The following is an 18,800-nucleotide window of genomic DNA, read 5'->3' as shown; positions in this document are numbered from 1 at the left end:
GCCTGTACTCATCTATTCCGGCCATCTAACAGCCTGGAATTGCTCAGAAGTTCTCAATGGTCGTGCCAACACCTCTTTGCCTCGCCATTCGCACCAACTCATTCCCCACCACAACATCCATCAACCCAATGCCCACGCACTTGAAGATGACATTACCTCTCGTCAACCACTCCTTCAACCCCTTATCATCCTGTAAATTCGCGCCCTGCTCCGCCTTCTCACCCTTCGCACACCGTTTCTCTGCCTCCTTCTTCAACATCAACAGCTCTCCCAGCTCCACAATCTGATCAGGCGTCAGCTTCGCCTGAATAATCTCGCCAGCCTCCTGCAGACAGCCCGAAACCGTATCGACAATCACTGCACCGCCCTCTTTCTGCCGCTTGTGCAAGTGCCGGTGCTCGTGGTGCGGCGCCACCGCATACCGCAGCACCTCCGGGTCCAGCTCGACCATGTGCGGCTTGTAGCTGCCGATGCACGCGATGTAGCGGCCCTTCTTGCGCCCCTCGGGATTGATCAGGTAGCTCGCGGGGAACAGCGGCCGCGTCGACGGCGTCGTGCAGAAGATCACGTTGCTGCCGCGCACGTACTCCTTCAGCAGCCGCTCGTACTCCGTGTGCGCGGGCGTCAGGATGGATTTCTGCGTGCGCGAGTTGTACTTGGGACCGATCGGATTGACGTACTTCGGGTCGTTGGGCTGCGGGTCGTACAGGCGCATGATGCATTTGCGGGCGGTGTCGAAGTTGCGCGTGACGACGTTGAGGTGGTGGATTTCCTCGCCGCGGAGCAGGAGGGCCAGCCGCATGTGCCAGTATGCTTGCTTGCCGCCGCCGAAGACGGTCACGTCGTGGACGGATTGCCGCTTTTTGAGGAGCATTGTGGAGGCTAGCGCTGTGCGGAAGGCGGTCACTTCTTCTGCGTTGATGAGTCCTGTGGTGCGGCCTAGGTTGTCGAGAAGCGTGAGCGAGCCACGGATGCTGGATTCAGGTTTAATTGGAGCATCTGCGTTGTTGCTGCCCGAGGAGATGGAGGTTTGTCCGGTGGCGAGACTATTGACAGAGGCATTTGTGCTGTTTGGGAAGGATGATACCGAAGACCTGGTGGTGGGCGTTGATTCCGACCCTGTAGAGTGCGGTGTGGTCGCGTCGCTCTTTGAACTACTGCGGCTAGCCTGAGTGTCAAGACTGAGCCTCGAGACGTCCGGGAGGTTCTGCGTGGAAGCATCCGGTCCATCCGTAGGGTCGATGTTAACGATCTTAATCCCTTGACCCGTCAGACCGCTAGCCGGCATGAATAGCGTCGTCGAACCATCTTTACGCTTCAGGTGGGTGCGTTCTGGCTGGAAGTTTGAACAGCAGTCGGCGCCATCGCTTGAGGTCGAGTACCAGTGCAGAGCATCTCCGAGGCATTCCTGGAGCTCAAGGATGTCGTCTCGGGTGAACGAGTGCAGGATACGGTTCACATCATCATCGGTCAGTACGGTGAGTGGCATCCCGAGTATTGACTCAGATTCGTTTAGATGGATCTTGTATGCAGCCGCCGCGGTGTCTTTAACAAGAGAAGCCTCGTATCTTTTGCTTACGGTCGTAACTTTGCGAGCTTTCCCAACGCGGTGTTGCTTGTGACGCCCCACTTCCGAACGTCAGCTCGTCCTCCGAGTCCGTACTGCTGTTCTCAAGAAGGATTCGAGGCACGCTTCAATTCTGGTTTATCTCAGGAAGAGCAACGAATACACGTATCTGGTTGTTACGTGACACCAGAAGTTACGTTCCGGCGGCACCGGTACGAGTTCATGCGAGACCCACTTGCTTCTGCTGGTGATGACATAAGCGTGGAGCTTGTGCATATGTAAGGTACCACAGACAAAAGATAGACTTCATTAGAAACTTCGGATTTCACTTTTGGTATGGATTTGATGGAGAAATTGTGAATGTCTCGCTTATACTGGCAAGCTCAACAGAGAGGCTGAGAGCCTTCTGTATGAGAGCATAGCCGCTACTGGGTGTCCATTTGACCGAACCCTTCCACCCGATCCTGCAATTGCTGCACAAATCGTTTCATGATTCCTCCCAGACAAAAAGAAAATAATGCCGATACTTACTTCGACGTAGTCGATATGCTTGCCAGCCGTGCTGCTGTTTCGGTAGGGCGAAGTCAAAGTGGTCGACTACATACCGTCGAGGGTGGATGCATTTAGGGATCATAGAAGGCCATGACCGTATCGAGATCCTTCCAACCAGCCTGCGGGAAGAGTCAGTTGTGAGCCGCGGGACTATAATGAAGCACTGCCTACCTCGATCGGGGTCTGCTCGCCACGGTAGACAGTCTGCTTGTCCTTGGAAGTGAAGACCAGGTGCTCTGGGCTGATCCCTTCGCAACGAGCGTAATTGTCAAAGACCCTGTGCAACGGGTCGCAGAACCTGACGCGGTAGTAGCGAGAATCCCACTTGCGGCCCTCGACCTTGATGAAGAGGACATCGCAGTTGACGCCAGCCTTCTGGACGGTAGCAAGGGTTTTGGCGTGTTCGAGAGCGCGCTTCTGCTCGGAGATTTGGACCTTGAGATCCATGTTCTCCGCAGTGAGGTTGATGATGTTCTGGTTCAGACGCTGGATCTGAGCATAGGTCGGCTTGAGGACACTTTTGGCAATCGCATGGTGGACAGCCTTGAGCTCATCATCCGCCTCCTGGACAAAATCGACCCAATCATCCCAGTCCTCGAAGGAGGAAGTGCCGCCGATCTGCTCCATGTGGACGTCGACGATGTCACTGTCTTCCATTTTCTTCTGCGGGTCCGTCAGTGAACCATCGCTCGTGGAGATTGTTGGAAAGTCCCTACCATGTCTGGGGTGTCCTCAGGGCGAAGTCTTTCACCTTCAAAGAGGAAGCGAAGCTGGCTGATGTCGCGCTGAACCTTGGCAGAGAAGGCGTTCATGGCCTTACCGAGCTTCATGCTGCGCTTCATTTTGAAACTGACAGAGTTGCCAGTGGAGTCGCTGAAAGTGAGGTTGAGCTGCGCTGCCTCCGGCTGCGGCTCTGGCGCAGTAGGTGCATTGGTAGGAGTCGGCGGCGGTGGCGGAGTGCCATTGCCTGTCGAGGTGCCTGGGTTATCGTCCGTCATTTTGGTGGTTCGTAGTCGTAGAAAGATGTTGAGGTAAAAGTGGTGAGAAGAGAGGAGAGTGTGGAGGGACTGGCGGTTTTGATCCCAGCCGCGCAGATGCACATGTGAAGTGCTGTTGCACGTGCAGCCTTTGTCCACCCGCAATCATGTGACAGCGATGCGGTCAGCCCCACTCGAACCGCATTCACTTCTTCGAGCTCCTCATCACACTCAATTCGATGCCTCAGTCCTCATCCCCCAACATTGCAGCGAATGCCAAACTCTCCACCCGTCGCTGATAAAGAGACATGGCGTGCATCGCCGGATCCCCAAATATCACGTCACGCATCTTCTGGTCGCTACTCACTACCGCTTCGATTGAGGTGCCTACCTGCGCACCTGGCTTTTCACGTAGTACTATCAAGCGGCCGGCGTTCGAAAGAGGCGCTTCAGGAACGGGCCAATATGGCGCCCGCTCCTTGTCTGGTTTCGTCGAGCCCAGGACAACCCGCGACGCTTTCTTCGCAAGATTGTTCACAGAAGGATGACTGGCCGGCTTCGTTCCAGCGAGTATCTTCGCAAGTGAGATCAGATATGCCTTGTCAGCCCGAACGACGATGTCTCCTTCATTGACGAACGAGAGAAACAGGCTCTTGCTCGCACGCATGTGATCTGGCTTTTCGAGCGGCAAGAATGAGATCGGTGGTACACCAAAAGTGATGCAGTGCACCCGTTTGAAGCATCCAGCCAGAAGCGTTAGCTCGGACTCCACGCTGGTCGCGAGCATGTGCATATAGAGCAAGCTTGCCACAGCACCACCGGCAGAGTGACCTGTGATGAGAAGTGAACTGGCACACCTAGACGGATCTTGTTCAAGAAGCTGCCGCAATCGCGCAGCCACCGGAGCCACCATGGCTTTGGCTACTTTGAGAAAACCCGAATGACAGGCATTGAGACCGTCGTCTAGGAACCCTTCTGGCGCGGCCGGCGCTGGCTGAAGGTTCGTGTTCCAGTCGAAATAGCTGACTTGGCTACCGCGGATTGAGAAAACGATAAGATTCTGGTCATCTAGTGGCGTGCTCTTAAGCACCATCGCCTTGGTACGATGCCGTCGATCCGCGGCGATGAAGTGTTCGCGCTGGTCGGGTTTCGGGCGCTGATAGACTTGAGCTGAGGAGCGTGCCGCCCTGCAGATGAGACGCCAGGTCTCGAAGTATGTTTTGAATGGCAACTGGTGCGGAGGAAGCCTGGAATTGGCGAACATCCAGGTCTTGCTGTAGTTGATCAGGCCGCCTCTGTCCTGGTGACGAAATTTATCATTGCGACTTGCAGAGCGCTCGGCCTCCAGTTGCTCCTCCTGCTCCTCCTCCTGCTCTACAAGACAGAGCTCACGATCCAGTTCTTGGATCCAAAGCTCCTCATTAGGAGGCTTCCTGTGATTCTCCGGTGGGCCAAAATCTGCGCCCCGTCCTCCTGGCCTGGTAGCGAATTCACCTTGCGGCACAGTAGGCGCCTCAGTCATGTGATTTGCTTGAGGTTTCGGAAAGTGAACCCGTTTGCCTGCCGGGCGCGGAGGCTTTGGTGGTGGACTGGTAAGACGTGAACTACTATACCAGCCTTCTTCGCTTGTTCCCATTCGTTGTCGCGGCAGCTCGAGCGTCGACTCTGAAACCCAAGGACTACGATAAGGCGGGGGTTGTCGGCGCCTCGAAGACACGTATGACTGCGACGCAGACTCGTTCTGGTAGAACCGGGCCGGAGGTGGCTGCCCGTACGCCTGCTGACTGTACATCTTGCGTGGCGATCTTGGGCTTAACGCGCGTTTATGCTTCGGCTTGAAGATTTCGTCTGGGTGGATGTAGCCGTAGGCCAAGGCATCACTGTCAGGACGTTGTCTTCGTTTGCGCAGCAGCTTGGAGCAGAAAGGGACGGTGGTACGATGCTCTGACGGCGCATCGAACATGCTTCTATTTCGGGATGTCGTCAAGCCGGGTGGCTCAGCGGTTCGTCCAACCAGGGATCGGGACTTCTGTCCGCAGCACGGCAGAGATTTTGGCGGGGCTGAAGGAAATGATACACGGCGCTGTCTGACCTTTGAATAATGACTTCTGGATACGATTCTTACATGAAGGTATAGTTGAAAGTCTTCAGCCTGGCCTTTGCAGAATGAGGCGGCGACCAGGTCCACGGGACTAGCTCACGTCATGCGAGGGACAGAAATCGCCTCGCATCTTCCTAGACTGCCTGAACCTAGACGGCAGGCGATGGCAGCTGGATCCAATAATCATCTCCGCTGTGGACAAAGGCAATCGTCGCATGAAGACGTGAGAGCGGTGATGGCGGCTGTCGCGCTCTTCAGCGACCGCGTTTTCCTCCACATTCGCGGCAGAGACCCACCTTGAGCACACGATCAGAACCTCACTGGTGGCAACGCATGCATGCTGGCCCACTTCCGTAAGGATGCGTGGATAAGTACATCTATCTCTCACTGTGATGGCGCTAGTATGATTCCATGAACACATTTTGGTCACGCGACTGACCGCCTCTTGGTGAGAAGTGGGTTGCACTTTTGCGCCTGTGCAGCAAAGTCATCCATACCAGAACGGCCTAATCTCAGCAAACATTAATAATCTGATACGGTTGAAGGCGCAACTATCTAGACGCACGATGCGAGGCGACAATGCGGCCCGAGGCGGCTTTCACCAGGTCAGCTGCGACAGCTATTCGCGTGTACGACCATTTCTCCGACCTGCCTGAAAGTCAAGGCGTTCAAATGCTCGGCTGGGAACAGTCCAACGTGGTATTTGAAGCTGAAAAGCTATCTCAATACGAGATCATGCAGCAAACCGCAACGAAAAGTCAGTGCTGGGCAGATCTTGCAAATAAATACTCGATCACACATAATCTAGTAGTCCGTCATGTACCGGCGCTGGCGAGGCGGCGAAGTCCAATGCGCTGACGCCGATATCCTAAAAAGAGAGGCAATGGTACCACCGCCCAAGCTATTACCGCTTGAAATATAAGAGCACGTTTCAGGCTACCGTCTGGCTCACCCTTCAAGCCGCCTTTCAAGGCATCCATGATAATGATGAAAACTGCGCCGAGTAGCTGTCCCGCGCTCCAGCAAATAGTCGAAGAAATCTCAGGGCTGACGGGATGTGTTATCAGAACCAAGTACTCCAGAGCACAAGGCAGTAGTGAGAAGGAGGTTGCGCCCAGCAACGAGCAGACGACGTAGGGTCCGGGTAGCGACCTTGTTTGAGGCATCCATATCAGAGCCAAGTAACACGCTGCGATCAGCGGAACTATCGCCTTGATCACAGGCAAGTAACGCTTTGTCTTGTCCACGTACGGCGAAACTATAGCAGACGAAACCAGGCCGACCACAATGAGGAGAGCACCAGCGATCCCAGCGTGGTCCTCACTGAAACCATATGGTTCAAAAATCTGATTGATCAGCGACGAGGCTGCGTTGAAGAAGCCGACGTATACGCTGAATGGGAAGAGGAGAAGATAGAATGATCCGTTGCGCGGTAGTTCGTGCAGAGCCTGGCGAAGGTCCAGCGTTTCGTCTCCTGCGATGGCTGATGGTGGCGTAGGTGGAGCCGAAGGAAGGAAGAACGACGGAAGCGAGGCAGCCGTGCTGATGACTGAGGTATAAAGTACCATAGTCGGGATGCCAGAAGTATCTGTTGCCCAGAACGGCCCTACCAGCTGGCCTATGGCGGCTCCGAGCGGATTTGCAAGCGATGCAATGGCGGTGGCTGACACGCGTCCGTTGTCTGAGAACCAGACATTGCTATATCTGGTTGGAGCGCTGAGTACAAATGGCTGAGCGAAGCCGATGATGATTTGCCCAAACATGACGACCCCGAAATGCCCTCCAGTGGCTCGCGTGCCAGCGTAGCGAATCCAATTGCCCACTAACGTCAAGACACTAGCGGTGACTATGGATGCCTTTGGCCCCCCCTTGTTGAGGACATACATAACCCCCGGGCTGACAACCACGAAAGCGAATAAGAAGCCCGTAGACAGCCAGTTGATAGCGCTCTCGGAGACGGCAAAATATTCGGCAGATGTCGAGCTAACTGCTGAGAAAGTGAGCCAGTCCCAGCTGACAATGATGTTCAGTAAGACTAGCTGAGCTAGGCCGAAGAAACGACGTTTGTAAACTCGATAAGCTGTGCCAACGTCCTCTGTTTGAGCTCCATCTTGGGAATCTGCTCTGGTGCCAGAGTCGCCGTCTTCACGGTAAGCATCCGAGATCTCGGCGACGGCTCCTTGTGCATATGTATCGATTCCAGCTTTCGCTTCGGCATCATGTTGGGATGTGCTGACGGGCTGCATCTCTACGCTGGCGCCCCTGTCAGGCAGCAGATGCTCGGTGCTTGGCCTCCGCCTCTCATCGAAGTGCATACTCTGATGGAACACCCATGAACGGAGCACGACGATTCCTCGATCGGCTATGAGATGGCAGTGATGAAAGATCGAATAGAATTCTGGTCAACAAGCTTGAGGCGCTCTACAGGTCTCAGCGTGAAGAGCGCCTCAGCCGGATGTTTGTCTTCCAGCCAAGCCCGCGATAGGCTGGAATGTCATTCAAGCTCGTCGCCACGAGCGGCGCGGCTCGCCCGGACGATCATGCTCCGTGGAGCTTGCTGTCACGTGAGAATCTCGAAGTCGGCGTGGTCGGGAGACTTGGCGTTCTGCGGCGCGCGGCTGCTCCCGCATTTTCGCGCACACCCAACTTTGGATCCAGCTTCAAGTCGAAGAATTTCCTCCTCAGCGACAACGACTCCGACAACCCCTCGTTCAATCCACCCGCAGCGGACATACTAACCATGGTAAGCATTACCTGAACCATTGAGCTGCTTGCCTCTGCTCGTCGCATTTCGCGCGAGTATGCAGTAGTGATGACCCCAAAATCCACCGCCTGCGCTTGCTGCAGAGCCTGGTGTGAAATGGCTTGAGCCGAGCGCATGGCAGAAATGCCTGCACTCACATGCTCTTTAGAGATTGAACGGTCACTGACTGTTCTTCTCAATGATAGCCTCCCAAAGCTGGCACCAAGAAGGCCGCCCCGGCCCCGTTCCCCCAGACCAAGGCTGGTGTGAACAAGAAGAATGCCAAGGTAAGCAAATCAAATCACTATCTTGCAACAGCCAGCAATGCGATTCTAACACGCCAGTAGAACCCGCTCATTGAGCGCCGCCCGAAGAACTTCGGCATTGGCCAGGACATCCAGCCGCGCCGTAACCTGTCGCGCATGGTGAAGTGGCCCGCCTACGTCCGTCTGCAGCGCCAGCGCAAGATCTTGAACATGCGCCTGAAGGTCCCTCCTTCCATCGCTCAGTTCTCCAACGTTCTTGACCGCAACACCGCCGCTCAGACCCTCAAGCTCCTCAACAAGTACCGCCCTGAGACCAAGGCCGACAAGAAGGAGCGTCTCCAGAAGGAGGCCACCGCTGTCGCTGAGGGCAAGAAGAAGGAGGATGTTAGCAAGAAGCCCTACGTCGTCAAGTACGGTCTCAACCACGTTGTCGCCCTCATCGAGGCCAAGAAGCCGGCTCTCGTCCTGATCGCCAACGACGTTGACCCGATCGAGCTTGTCATCTTCCTTCCGGCTCTCTGCCGCAAGATGGGTATCCCCTACGCCATCATCAAGGGCAAGGCCCGTCTCGGTACCGTCGTCCACAAGAAGGTCAGTCTCCTGCCTACAAATGATTCGCATGAATCTTTCTAATATTTCCACCAGACCGCTGCTGTTGCCGCCATCACTGAGGTCCGCTCTGAGGACAAGTCCGAGCTTTCCAAGCTCGTCCAGGCCATCAAGGAGGGCTACATGGACAAGAACGAGGAGGCCAAGAGGCACTGGGGTGGTGGTATCATGGGCCAGAAGTCCCAGGACAAGACCGCCAAGAAGGCCAAGGCCCTCGAGGCTGCCATCAAGATCTAAACCTAGGTCTTTCCAGTCTTCTCTGTATACCATGCTCGCGCGTTGGGATGAGCATTTCCAGAGGCGTTCCTTGGATGGAAAAGGCCTCTGGGTGTGTCCTTTCTCGGTTAGCGTTTTCTCTAGCGAGACAAAAAAGTCATAAAAGCTGATGGAATTCGAGGACACATAACGAGACTTTCATATACCCCAGCTTTGTTTTTCACGCGAATGATATTTCACGAATCGTCTTTGTGTCAGTTTCAGTGATCATGGAGTGAGGTGCTCTACCGCCGCATCTGTAAAACCTGCCAGGACAAAGGCTCTATGTGGGAGGGTAGGCTATTACACTTCGAGAAAATGCAGAAATTAACATCAATTTAATATATTCCAGGCGTGTAATTTCTATGATGGTCTAGCAACAAATTTTTGTCTTACTCCAATCCTAGCTGGGCGGCTTTATCATGTAAAACGTACCCGGAGTGTAATGAGTTAACACCGCAGGCCAAGTCTGGCAAAGCTCGGCGAAGGGATTCGACTATAATTTCTTGGTCCGTTTCCTCACAATGCACTTCCGCCCCCTTAACATTCAGGGCACCCAAGCCTCCCAACACCGCGTCGTCTGGAACTTGTGGTAAAACACAAATGATGCGTACCACTCCTTCACGAAGTGGGTGGTTGAACGCAACAAAGGTCGTAGTAATCGAGCTCAGTCCAACGGGAAATGCTGACAGGACGCTATCCACGGTTCCGACTGCGTTGATCGACAACATCAACGCGCTTGATGGCTGAAAGACCCCATTCGGGCGCCAAACCGCGCAGTCTCCTTGCAGCGGCTTCACATCTTCCTTCAGCATCGGGGCCAGGATTTTGTCAATGATGTAGGCTGTCGGGCTTCCGAGACGGACTGTCGTGGCCTTGTTACTCAACCCGGGCGTCATAACTTCGCCGTAGGCTTTGAGGTAATCTTTAGACCCGGCGTGTTCGAAAAAGGATCTCTCGTCCAGATAGATCTCTGTGCATTCGATCATGACTGGTTTGAGTTGCATCTGCGCCGGTAGCGCGTCGCTGATATCAAGATCCAGTAGTGCAGGATCGATGGATCTCCTAGCCAGATCGGCCTCGACAGCAGCTCTAGGGACGCCCATCCGTAGCTTTCTGTGTGCTTCGCACAGCTGTGGGTGCTCGCCGGCTGTCACAGGCTGCGGACTGACCACATCTGCCTCGAGTTGAGAGACGCGGAAATGATAGGTGGGAACACAGGGTGTGTCGCGATGAGTCGCAACTGCGCATTGTTGGAGCGCAGAGATAATTTTCTTAGCACTCTCCATATCCGGTGCTTCCCAGAATACATGGAGCATGAACGCCTGGTCAGCGAAGTATTTTGTCTTGCCCTTCGGTTCGTCGAGCAATTGTTGCAGCGACATAGGTTGTCTTTCGTCGGCCATGGCGGGGGCGAGCTGTGGGTATTGGGAAAAGTGAGCTTCGGGTTGTCTGGTTCGATCACTCAAGGAACCGAGTGTGATGTGCTTCTTATGTGTCTGTTGAATGTAACATCACTGTGTGCCTAGTCCTACTTGGCGGGGCCGCGTCGTAAGCCTCATCACCGCGTAGCGCATTAACATTCTAGGCAGCCATGGTGAAGTCCTCTCCACACAATTCAATGGGAGAACATGGCCGCCCTTGAGCCTCATATAAGCGCCCGAAAGGTGTATGTTTGGAAAATGTCCGTCGCCGCATTCCAACTTGAAGATCCTTGGCGAGCCTACGTGCCTCTTTACCATGGCATACAGCTATCGGAATATTTACGGAGTTGTCAAGAAATCGAAGTATGATTTGAAAGATTGTATTGAGTCAGTAGAGGAGCTTCGTCAACGCCGATAGCATGTTGAGATGCTTTTGATCGCATTCTCTGCCGCTGTTGCAGCTTTGTAGAGAGAGTACAAAAATCAAATTTGCGAGAACCACAACAGAATTAGGCACAGGTGCCTTTGCTTGTTCAGTAGTCATCCCCTCGAGAAATTACTTCCTTGCAATTGGGCTTGATGAGCACAGTCTGAGGAAGGTCAGCGCCAGAAACTTCCACTAGCTCGAGTCGGATTCACTCACATGTTCAAACTGCGCGACATAAGAGCCTGGAATGTCGATTAGAGGCTCATAGTAATCCACGATGCCTTCTGAGAGAAGTGACTTCATGCCGAGATGATAGTTCTTCACACCGAGATGCTCAAGGTAACGTCTGGAGAAAACCAGAGTACCGAAGTTGTCATCGATCGTCTTGAGCAGAGACTTGGCAGGACGCGAGAGGGCACCGGAAGGTGTCATGCCCTCGTTGCGGCCATAGCCGTAGACGCCGACATCATCTCTAATGCGACCTCTCCCTGTGCTCCCAAAGGTTTCAATGGCAAACACGTCGCCCTCTTCCATGCGTTGGTTAGACTTCGTTTTGACAAATGGCACCTGCTTCTCGCCATGAATCTTGTACCGCAGGATATCATGACCAGTGAGGCCACGAATGGCTTTGACGGGAATTGTCTTTCCGTTAAGCTCGACCTCGTAGCTCTCCATAGTTTCCTGGATCCTTTCACTTATGTGGTCGATTCGAGCATCGATACCTGCTTCCTAAAAGGGAATCGGTCAGATAAGTACACATCGACGAAGTCGGAATGCTTACTTGAAGTCCAGCGTTGGTGGCAGCTTTTACGGCCGCAAGCAGGTTGTCGTAGACCGGATTTGCAGCAACGGTGAACGCACTGTCGACAATCCTGCCGTTGACATGGACTCCAAAGTCGATCTTGAGAACATCATCGTACTGGAGTATGACCTCTTTGGCTCCAGGATTGGGAGTCCAGTGAGCCGCCACGTTGTTCAAGGCCAAACCAGTCGGGAACCCCATTCCAGCTTTGAGAGCATCTCCAGTCCCAATCCCCTGATGACCAACGAGAGCTCGAACGCCGCCCTCAATCTCGTCAGCCAACGTACTCATGGAAACACCGGGCTTCGCGATTGTCTGCACGTAGTGGCGGACTTGTCGGTGAGTTTCGGCCGCCTTGCGGTAGTCGTTCAGAAACTCGCCGTCCATCTTTTCCATAGCGGCTTGATGGCGAAGTTCTTCCGCAGTGGTCCGTCTCAGATTACCATTGCTGCATGCGTATTGCACCAGCTCACCCTCTGGGTAGCACTGGTCTTGGAACAAATCGTCGAGCTCGATCCGCGGAGGAACAGCCTGGTGCGCCTTGGACGCTTTCGACTTCTTCTTTTGGTTGTTCTTGCGCTTTTTCTTCTTGCCTAAAGTAGCCGTTAGTCATACTCGAATAGAGGAAGAGCCTTTCGACGACCTACCGTTGGTGGGCTCATGACCGAGCTTTATGGCGGCTGCAGCATCATCTTCATCGTCATCGCCATTCTCACCTTCTCCATCAAGCGTTCCAGGAAGAAGTCCACTGGCTGAAGCGGATTTAGGAGGATTGACGTCAGCAATGGTGCTGCAAGAGGACGAGCCTGAAGCGGATAAGAGTTAGGCCTGCATAGAATGGAGTTTTGTCTCACCATTTGGGCCTTCATGGTCCCCTTCAGGTGTCTTGGATCCCATATTGTCGAAGACTCAATCATACCACATCTGCGAAGGTTTTGGCATAAGCAGACGCAAATCCAGTAGAAACAGTGTTTTGTATACTCGGACCTGTCTGTCTTCTAAAGGGCGTGCCAGGCGACATGAGGAAGGTGCCACTAACCCAACTACAGCCTAGCGTTGCCTTCCTGCGGCATCTGCATAAGTAAAACACCAAACTAAGGGACAAGCTAACTTTTTTTGCAATAGCGGATATGCCCTCTTCCTCTTCCTGCTTACGCTGCCTCAACAGCAATTACCAGAGCGTCTTAAAAATGAAAAGTGCCGTGCGCACGGACGACTCGGTTAGAGCATCAGGCAGCAGCTATAACATCAACTTCTAGAATTGCTGTGGAGAACTCCTTCTACTCACTTGGACTAGCTTTTTATTGATCAACTATCAGAATGCCCCAATCCAGTGGATTCTTTGAAAGTCTCTTTGCGACCAGGAGGCGACTTGCGGGTACGAGCAAAACTATGCATCCATTGATCGTAGCTGCTGATGATGACGGCGATCAGGCCCAAGCGAGCGCCGATGCATCACCAGGCAGGACGTAGGGCACCAACGCATGCTGGTAGTGGGGGCCGTCTACACATCGAGCGCAGCAGATAGTATCCTCAATTTGCGGCACGGAAAAGTACGCTTCGTCACAGCCCTTAAAAATTGCGTGCAGGAGCACCCAATTTTGAGTACTGTAATCACAGACGGTGCTACCGAAGCACCTGGATTTGCAACACCGACGGTCCTGGACCTAGAGAAGCACATTGAGATCCGAGAGTTTGTTGATTCGTCCGAAGAAGTATCCATTGAAAAGGCTCTTGCTCAAGTGAGCGATGAAAAATTCTCGTCCGTGGATTCAATCCCACCCTGGAAGGTCGTGCTTATGCCATTGCCGCGGGAGAATGATTCTGGCAACTCAAGGCTCTTGGCTCTCTTTGCTTACTACCATTCACATGGCGATGGAAAAAGTGGACTTGCATTCCACAGGTCCTTTTTTCGAGGCCTGAACATGTCGCCCTCAGAGGACAACGTGCCTACCAAATTTTCGTGTGAGGCACCCGAAACCGCACTGCTGCCGCCAATCGAGCAAGCAGGGAAGCTTTCCTTGTCATGGTCTTTCCTGCTGTCGCCTTTACTCGGGGCCTACTTGCCCAGCTTCCTTGCAAGGATGTTCGGTTTCCGGGCGTCTTATACCACTCAAGACGACGCTATCTGGCGAGGCCACGATCTCACTTTTGACGCAGACAACTTTCGCACGGGATTGGTGCTGCGCACTATTGACCACGGTACGATGCGCCGAGTACTCCAAAACTGCAAAGCCCGGCAAGCAACATTCACCGGCGTCTTCAATCACATAATTGCTCGATCTCTGAGTGCAGCCCTTGGCGCGTCCTCATCCGCCAATGGTTTTGCGTCTCAGATCGTAGTCGACATGCGCCACCTATTCGGTGGCATCTTCAATGACGACAGCATGACCAACTGCGTTACAGCATACAACGAGACCGTTGCAAGTCAAGAACTCACCCAACAGTCAGACTGGGCGACGAACCCTTCTTCGCCATTCTGGTCAGCTGCCCGCAAAACCAGTGCAGGCCTAGCCGACACTGCCGGGACTCTGCACAATCAGCCAATCGGCTTGCTGCAGTATCTGAACGCATTCAGGCCCTGGACTCTGGAGCAGATTGGAAAGAAGCGTGAAACCTCGTACGAGATTAGCAACCTCGTAGTGTTCGATCCCAAGGGTAGTGAGCAGCCTGAGCCCTCGGGCGAAAACTCGATCGCGATCGAGAAGACCATCTTCTCCCAGCCTGCCAATGCCGCCGGAGCTCTTTTGAACTTCAACTTGGTGTCCACGAAAGGCGGTCCGCTGGTCATGACCGTCACCTGGCAGCTCGGCGTATTAGATTTGCGTGAAGGTCCAGAGAGTGCATTCGTCCAGGAGGTTTGCGAGAACATCAAGGCACAGCTTCAAGAGCTTGCTCCTGTAGGAGTATGAGGATCCATTGCGACGACTGTTGTCAAGTGTGGCCTGCCTTGAAATCCTCCACAGCTGCTTTGTAATATCATTAATATCAATGCGACTTTTCAAAAAAGAAGCACAGGGATTAAAAAGCGGCATGTAATTATAATTAGAATTGTGGGCGCTGTCGTAAAATCGTTTGATCTCAAGGCCTTCCTAGGCCGCTGTCTTTCAATATCCTCGCTGCATCTTCGGCGCTGTACCCAATAAAAACTGGGCCAGTGAACACCATGCGACTCTGGTTGTGTCGTGCAGTCGCGTTTGCTGGCGAAGCCTCTGCCTTCTGCTCGGCGCTGTTCGAAGTCTCTGGTGCGATGAACGTGAGTCCCGGCACCACCTTCTCGCCATGCCCAGCAGGCTGGGCAGTATTGCTCCCTGGCGCAGTCTGACCAGTTGCGACGGTGGCTGCTGGCTTCGTCGCCCCACTTTGATCGAAACCAAATGGGCATTTGCCCTTGCTGTTGGGTTTTACTTCTCCTGGCATTGTATCGAAACCTCCGGCTGGAGCGGTCCTCACATCTGGATTGGCGATTTGGGCTGGCTGGCTGCTCGCCTCGCTCACGTTTCCCTCGACCTTCTCCAGGTACTTAACGGGAACTGGAATGCCCCATGGCCGCGAAGGGGACTCTCCAACACGAATATCGCGAAGCGGGCGAGCGAAACGCGGCTGTCGGTCTTCGCAGGCGTCGGAATCAGCTCCTTCGTCGTCTGCCATGTTGCCGTCACCGTCTTGAGCAGCAGTTGACTGCCCCTCTGCTTGAGGCTGTGGAGAGACACTGTTGGCCCAGTTGCGGACCTTTTCGGCATCCTTAGCATCGAGACCGGAATTGTCTTCTTCTGCGGCAAGCTCGCCTTCGGGTGGCTCAGCAGGCAGCATAGGCTGGTGCTTTGCTCCCAGACCTTGGATCATTGAAACAAGGTTGCCATACCTAGCGTCCAATTCCTTGATTTGCATTTCGTTGCTTTGGTAGCGCTTGACGCAAACCTCGTGACTACGCGGAAGATCATGTTTGTGATTCTCGAAGTATTTCGCAACCTCTTCTGGCGAGTGCTGGTCAAGAAAGCGGATGGGACAGACACCTGGTTCAGCGTTCGACTGAACGTGGGTTTCGACGGCGGATTTGGCAACGACCGGAGCCTCAGTTGGAGCTGCGTCGTGATCCGACATACCGCATATCTCGGCTTTGATGGGGTCGTTGAAACTAGCACGATGACTTGCACGGCGTTCGCGGTCGACGGCGCTTTCACGGCGGCTCCGGTTGTTGAAACTTTCTCTACCGTTGACCCTACTCACAGAACTTAAGGGCGTGGAAGACGGGGCGCCTCCGGCACTTCCGCCGGGATTGTAGCGGCTGAGAACACTTGCGGCGTGGGAAGAGAGCTTTTTGCCGGACATGCTAGCAAACGGACAGCCGAGATTGCTGGGCATGCCCTCGATGGTGAAGTCCTGCTCCATCGGAGACTCGGATATTGAAGGCATCTTTTGACTGCCAGTAGGCACGGCATCTGCGGAAGGTCCCGACCAGATCTTGACACCTTCCGCTGTTGAAGCAGGAAGTTTGGGAAGGCCAGGCTTGAGGCGCTGGGATGCACAGGTTGCTAAGCGGATTGATTTCGCAGCATCTTGTGACGAGTGATCACTCCGACTAGCCAGGATATCATTGACTGATGGCAGGGCGTCGGCACTGTCTTTCTTCCGACCAGGAGAAGACGTGAGGCTTAGTGGAGGTGTGGAAGAGGAACCGGCGCCATAGAGTTTGGCGAGCTCATTGTACTGCAAGTGCTATGTTAGTGAGGGTTTCTCATTGTAGATAGCCAAGTTGCAGCGAGAGGGATGTTGCGATTTCAGAGGTTGCTAAAGGGTTATCTGTCTCCGTCCACGAGGGACTGCAGTTCTAGAGCTAATGTTTGCTCATCAGGGTAAGTGCAAGGGGGAAAGGAAGGTGCGTGGCTTACCTGATCTCTTGCTGTGGCCAGCTTCCTCTCCAGTGCCTCATGCCGACCAAAAAGCTTCTTATATTCTTCATGTAACGTCTCGAAGCCAGTGGAGAGCTGGCGAACCAGCTGATCCGCTTCAGCATAATCCATCCGAGCCACCAAGTATTATGAGTGTCTACCCGCGTAAGTAGAGGGTTCTCTCGAGCAGCGTGTGCTGCCTGATGGTGAGTTTTGAGCTAGGCCTATGCAGTAGTCACGAGCCAACGCGGCATGCTGTGATCTACCGGCGCGTGTGTGGATCGTGCGCGCGTGAGCGCAGGACGCAGTGCTATGCGACACGCTGGTGGAGGTGTGAAGAAAAGAGAAGAGAGCGGGACGGTGAATTTGTAAGGTGAAGTGTGAAGAGGCGGAGGTGTGATGCGGGCTTGTTATCTGATGGAACGCGCGAGATCGGGTCGGGCTCGGACCTCTTGGCCGGCCGCGGCGGGTAGCTCGGGTTCAGCACCGAAGCGACCCAGCGAGCGTCACATCTGAACGCGTTTCCGGAGGCTGAGCGTTTCTTGGAGTTGGCTGTGCTAGGCCTTGGAACAGCAGGCAGCATCGCAGCAAAGCCTCTACGGTACACGAGGCCATTGAGGCGGCGTCAAATCTATCTATTTCCCACGACACCTACTTGAGCTCTTCGACCGCCATTAATACCGCCTGCAACGCATTCAACCGAGCTTCGACCTGTCCCACCCGCTCTCCCAGCCCTACCATTCAACAGACCTACGCCGTCATGTCAGCCGATTATGGCACTCACCTCCGCCGATGGGTGCTTTCTCTCCCTCCTGTAGAAACCGCAGTCACATACCTTCGCGATCTGCTCATCCGATCGCTGCAGTGCGGGCCCATACCAGAGCACATTGCCTTCGTAATGGACGGCAACCGACGTTACGCTCGCTCCCGGAAACTTGAGACTGTCGAGGGCCACAACCTCGGATTCGAAGCTCTTGCGCGAATCCTCGAAGTCTGCTACAAAAGCGGTGTCAAGTGTGTGACGATTTATGCTTTCAGCATCGAGAACTTCAAGCGCAGCCGGTGGGAAGTCGATGCATTGATGGACATGGCAAAGACGAAGCTGGTGCAAATGAGCGCGCATGGAGAACTGTTCGAAAGATATGGAGCAAAAGTAAAGATCCTTGGCGATCGCAGCCTCATCCGTGAGGATGTCCTGAAGCAAGTTGACCGCGCGGTCGAGATGACCAAGGACAACGGAAAAGCAGTCCTGAACGTGTGCTTCCCTTACACCAGTCGAGAGGAGATCACACACAGCATTCGAGAGACTGTAAAAGAGTACAGCAATCCACCAGAAAAGAAAAAAGCCAAGAAGATGTTCAGCGAGAATCACATCCAGCAAAACATTCGGTCGAGGCAACTCTACTCCGTCGTTGAGGAAGACGACAGGTCACAGGAACTTCTGAATGCACCATCGAAGGAGGACGCAGCCACCGGCTCTGATGTCGACTCTGCCTTCTCGGATCAAGACCACTCGGCAAGCAGCACGAATCGCCAGGACGATACGCCTTCAAGCCGCACATCCCACGATGCATCACCAATCCTCAAACCCACGTCACAAGCTCACCTGCCAGACCCCGAAACCATTACGGCCGAAACACTTACAAAGAACATGTACACATGCGATGCGCCGCCCCTGGATCTTCTTGTTCGAACTTCAGGCGTCAGCCGGCTGAGCGACTTCATGCTTTGGCAGTGCCACGAAGGGACCGAACTCCGATTCCTAGATATCCTCTGGCCTGAATTTGATCTCTGGCACTTCCTGCCAGTACTCTTGGAGTGGCAGTGGGGCCAGAAGAAGGCACAGGAGGAGGAAGCCAGGCTCGGTCGACGCGGTCGGGGAGGCAAGTCAAAGGCGCAGTAGTAATATACCATAATAGATTGTACATGCACATTTCATTGCGAGTGGGAGAGGAGAGCTCGTCACGTAGGGCAAAAGCAATAGAGAGATACCCTTTGTGTACTTGGATGAGTCACAGTCCTAGTCATTACTACAATTTCAAAGTATCATGCCAAACCATGAACATTATTGTAAGAAACAACCCATGAAGTCTGACTTCGTGCTTTCGTCAGGCACCTCAACTTTGCCCGTCGCCTTTCACATGCAAGCGCGGAACGCCGCCGCGTCGCGAACTTGACCTAGCGA

The 18,800-nt window shown here is 54.0% G+C and overlaps 10 protein-coding genes across 10 annotated transcripts; 3 read left to right on the top strand and 7 right to left on the bottom strand.

Moving 5' to 3' along the window:
* Positions 1–43: 43 nt before the first annotated feature.
* On the bottom strand, positions 44–1,489 carry WHR41_02356 (uncharacterized protein; the record flags this gene model as incomplete). Its single annotated transcript, XM_069370962.1, has 1 exon — positions 44–1,489. The coding sequence occupies one exon, from the start codon at positions 1,487–1,489 to the stop codon at positions 44–46; it is 1,446 nt and encodes a 481-aa protein (XP_069231732.1).
* A 382-nt stretch (positions 1,490–1,871) lies between these two features.
* Positions 1,872–3,117, bottom strand: WHR41_02355 (uncharacterized protein; the record flags this gene model as incomplete). The annotated part of the gene is made up of 3 exons (XM_069370961.1): positions 1,872–2,238; positions 2,291–2,782; positions 2,836–3,117. 3 exons carry the CDS (start codon positions 3,115–3,117, stop codon positions 2,191–2,193), a joined length of 822 nt encoding a protein of 273 aa, XP_069231835.1. The 3' UTR covers positions 1,872–2,190.
* Positions 3,118–3,340: 223 nt separating this feature from the next.
* Positions 3,341–4,618, bottom strand: WHR41_02354 (uncharacterized protein; the record flags this gene model as incomplete). The annotated part of the gene is made up of 1 exon (XM_069370960.1): positions 3,341–4,618. The coding sequence occupies one exon, from the start codon at positions 4,616–4,618 to the stop codon at positions 3,341–3,343; it is 1,278 nt and encodes a 425-aa protein (XP_069231834.1).
* A 1,394-nt stretch (positions 4,619–6,012) lies between these two features.
* On the bottom strand, positions 6,013–7,512 carry WHR41_02353 (uncharacterized protein; the record flags this gene model as incomplete). The annotated part of the gene is made up of 1 exon (XM_069370959.1): positions 6,013–7,512. One exon carries the CDS (start codon positions 7,510–7,512, stop codon positions 6,013–6,015), a length of 1,500 nt encoding a protein of 499 aa, XP_069231833.1.
* Positions 7,513–7,688: 176 nt separating this feature from the next.
* Positions 7,689–9,416, top strand: WHR41_02352 (60S ribosomal eL8 domain-containing protein; the record flags this gene model as incomplete). Its single annotated transcript, XM_069370958.1, has 4 exons — positions 7,689–7,940; positions 8,147–8,227; positions 8,288–8,797; positions 8,852–9,416. The coding sequence occupies 4 exons, from the start codon at positions 7,689–7,691 to the stop codon at positions 9,050–9,052; spliced, it is 1,044 nt and encodes a 347-aa protein (XP_069231832.1). The 3' UTR covers positions 9,053–9,416.
* A 321-nt stretch (positions 9,417–9,737) lies between these two features.
* WHR41_02351 (uncharacterized protein) lies at positions 9,738–10,476 on the bottom strand (the record flags this gene model as incomplete). The annotated part of the gene is made up of 2 exons (XM_069370957.1): positions 9,738–9,782; positions 9,844–10,476. 2 exons carry the CDS (start codon positions 10,474–10,476, stop codon positions 9,738–9,740), a joined length of 678 nt encoding a protein of 225 aa, XP_069231831.1.
* Positions 10,477–10,841: 365 nt separating this feature from the next.
* On the bottom strand, positions 10,842–12,681 carry WHR41_02350 (Methionine aminopeptidase 2-1). The gene is made up of 5 exons (XM_069370956.1): positions 12,578–12,681; positions 12,371–12,529; positions 11,703–12,316; positions 11,138–11,650; positions 10,842–11,084 (listed from the first exon to the last, which is right to left on the bottom strand). Exons 1-5 carry the CDS (start codon positions 12,618–12,620, stop codon positions 11,028–11,030), a joined length of 1,386 nt encoding a protein of 461 aa, XP_069231830.1. The 5' UTR covers positions 12,621–12,681; the 3' UTR covers positions 10,842–11,027.
* A 967-nt stretch (positions 12,682–13,648) lies between these two features.
* Positions 13,649–14,635, top strand: WHR41_02349 (uncharacterized protein; the record flags this gene model as incomplete). Its single annotated transcript, XM_069370955.1, has 1 exon — positions 13,649–14,635. One exon carries the CDS (start codon positions 13,649–13,651, stop codon positions 14,633–14,635), a length of 987 nt encoding a protein of 328 aa, XP_069232015.1.
* Positions 14,636–14,752: 117 nt separating this feature from the next.
* WHR41_02348 (uncharacterized protein) lies at positions 14,753–16,990 on the bottom strand. The gene is made up of 2 exons (XM_069370954.1): positions 16,616–16,990; positions 14,753–16,433 (listed from the first exon to the last, which is right to left on the bottom strand). Exons 1-2 carry the CDS (start codon positions 16,745–16,747, stop codon positions 14,805–14,807), a joined length of 1,761 nt encoding a protein of 586 aa, XP_069232016.1. The 5' UTR covers positions 16,748–16,990; the 3' UTR covers positions 14,753–14,804.
* Positions 16,991–17,375: 385 nt separating this feature from the next.
* On the top strand, positions 17,376–18,518 carry WHR41_02347 (uncharacterized protein; the record flags this gene model as incomplete). The annotated part of the gene is made up of 1 exon (XM_069370953.1): positions 17,376–18,518. One exon carries the CDS (start codon positions 17,376–17,378, stop codon positions 18,516–18,518), a length of 1,143 nt encoding a protein of 380 aa, XP_069231679.1.
* Positions 18,519–18,800: the final 282 nt, after the last annotated feature.

Source organism: Cladosporium halotolerans, assembly GCF_011745625.1.
Source record: "Cladosporium halotolerans strain TM138-S3 chromosome Unknown Sca6, whole genome shotgun sequence".
Lineage (NCBI taxonomy): Eukaryota > Fungi > Ascomycota > Dothideomycetes > Cladosporiales > Cladosporiaceae > Cladosporium > Cladosporium halotolerans.
The sequence above is the reverse complement of the archived record's forward strand: the minus strand, read 5'-3'. Positions and strand labels throughout refer to the sequence as shown.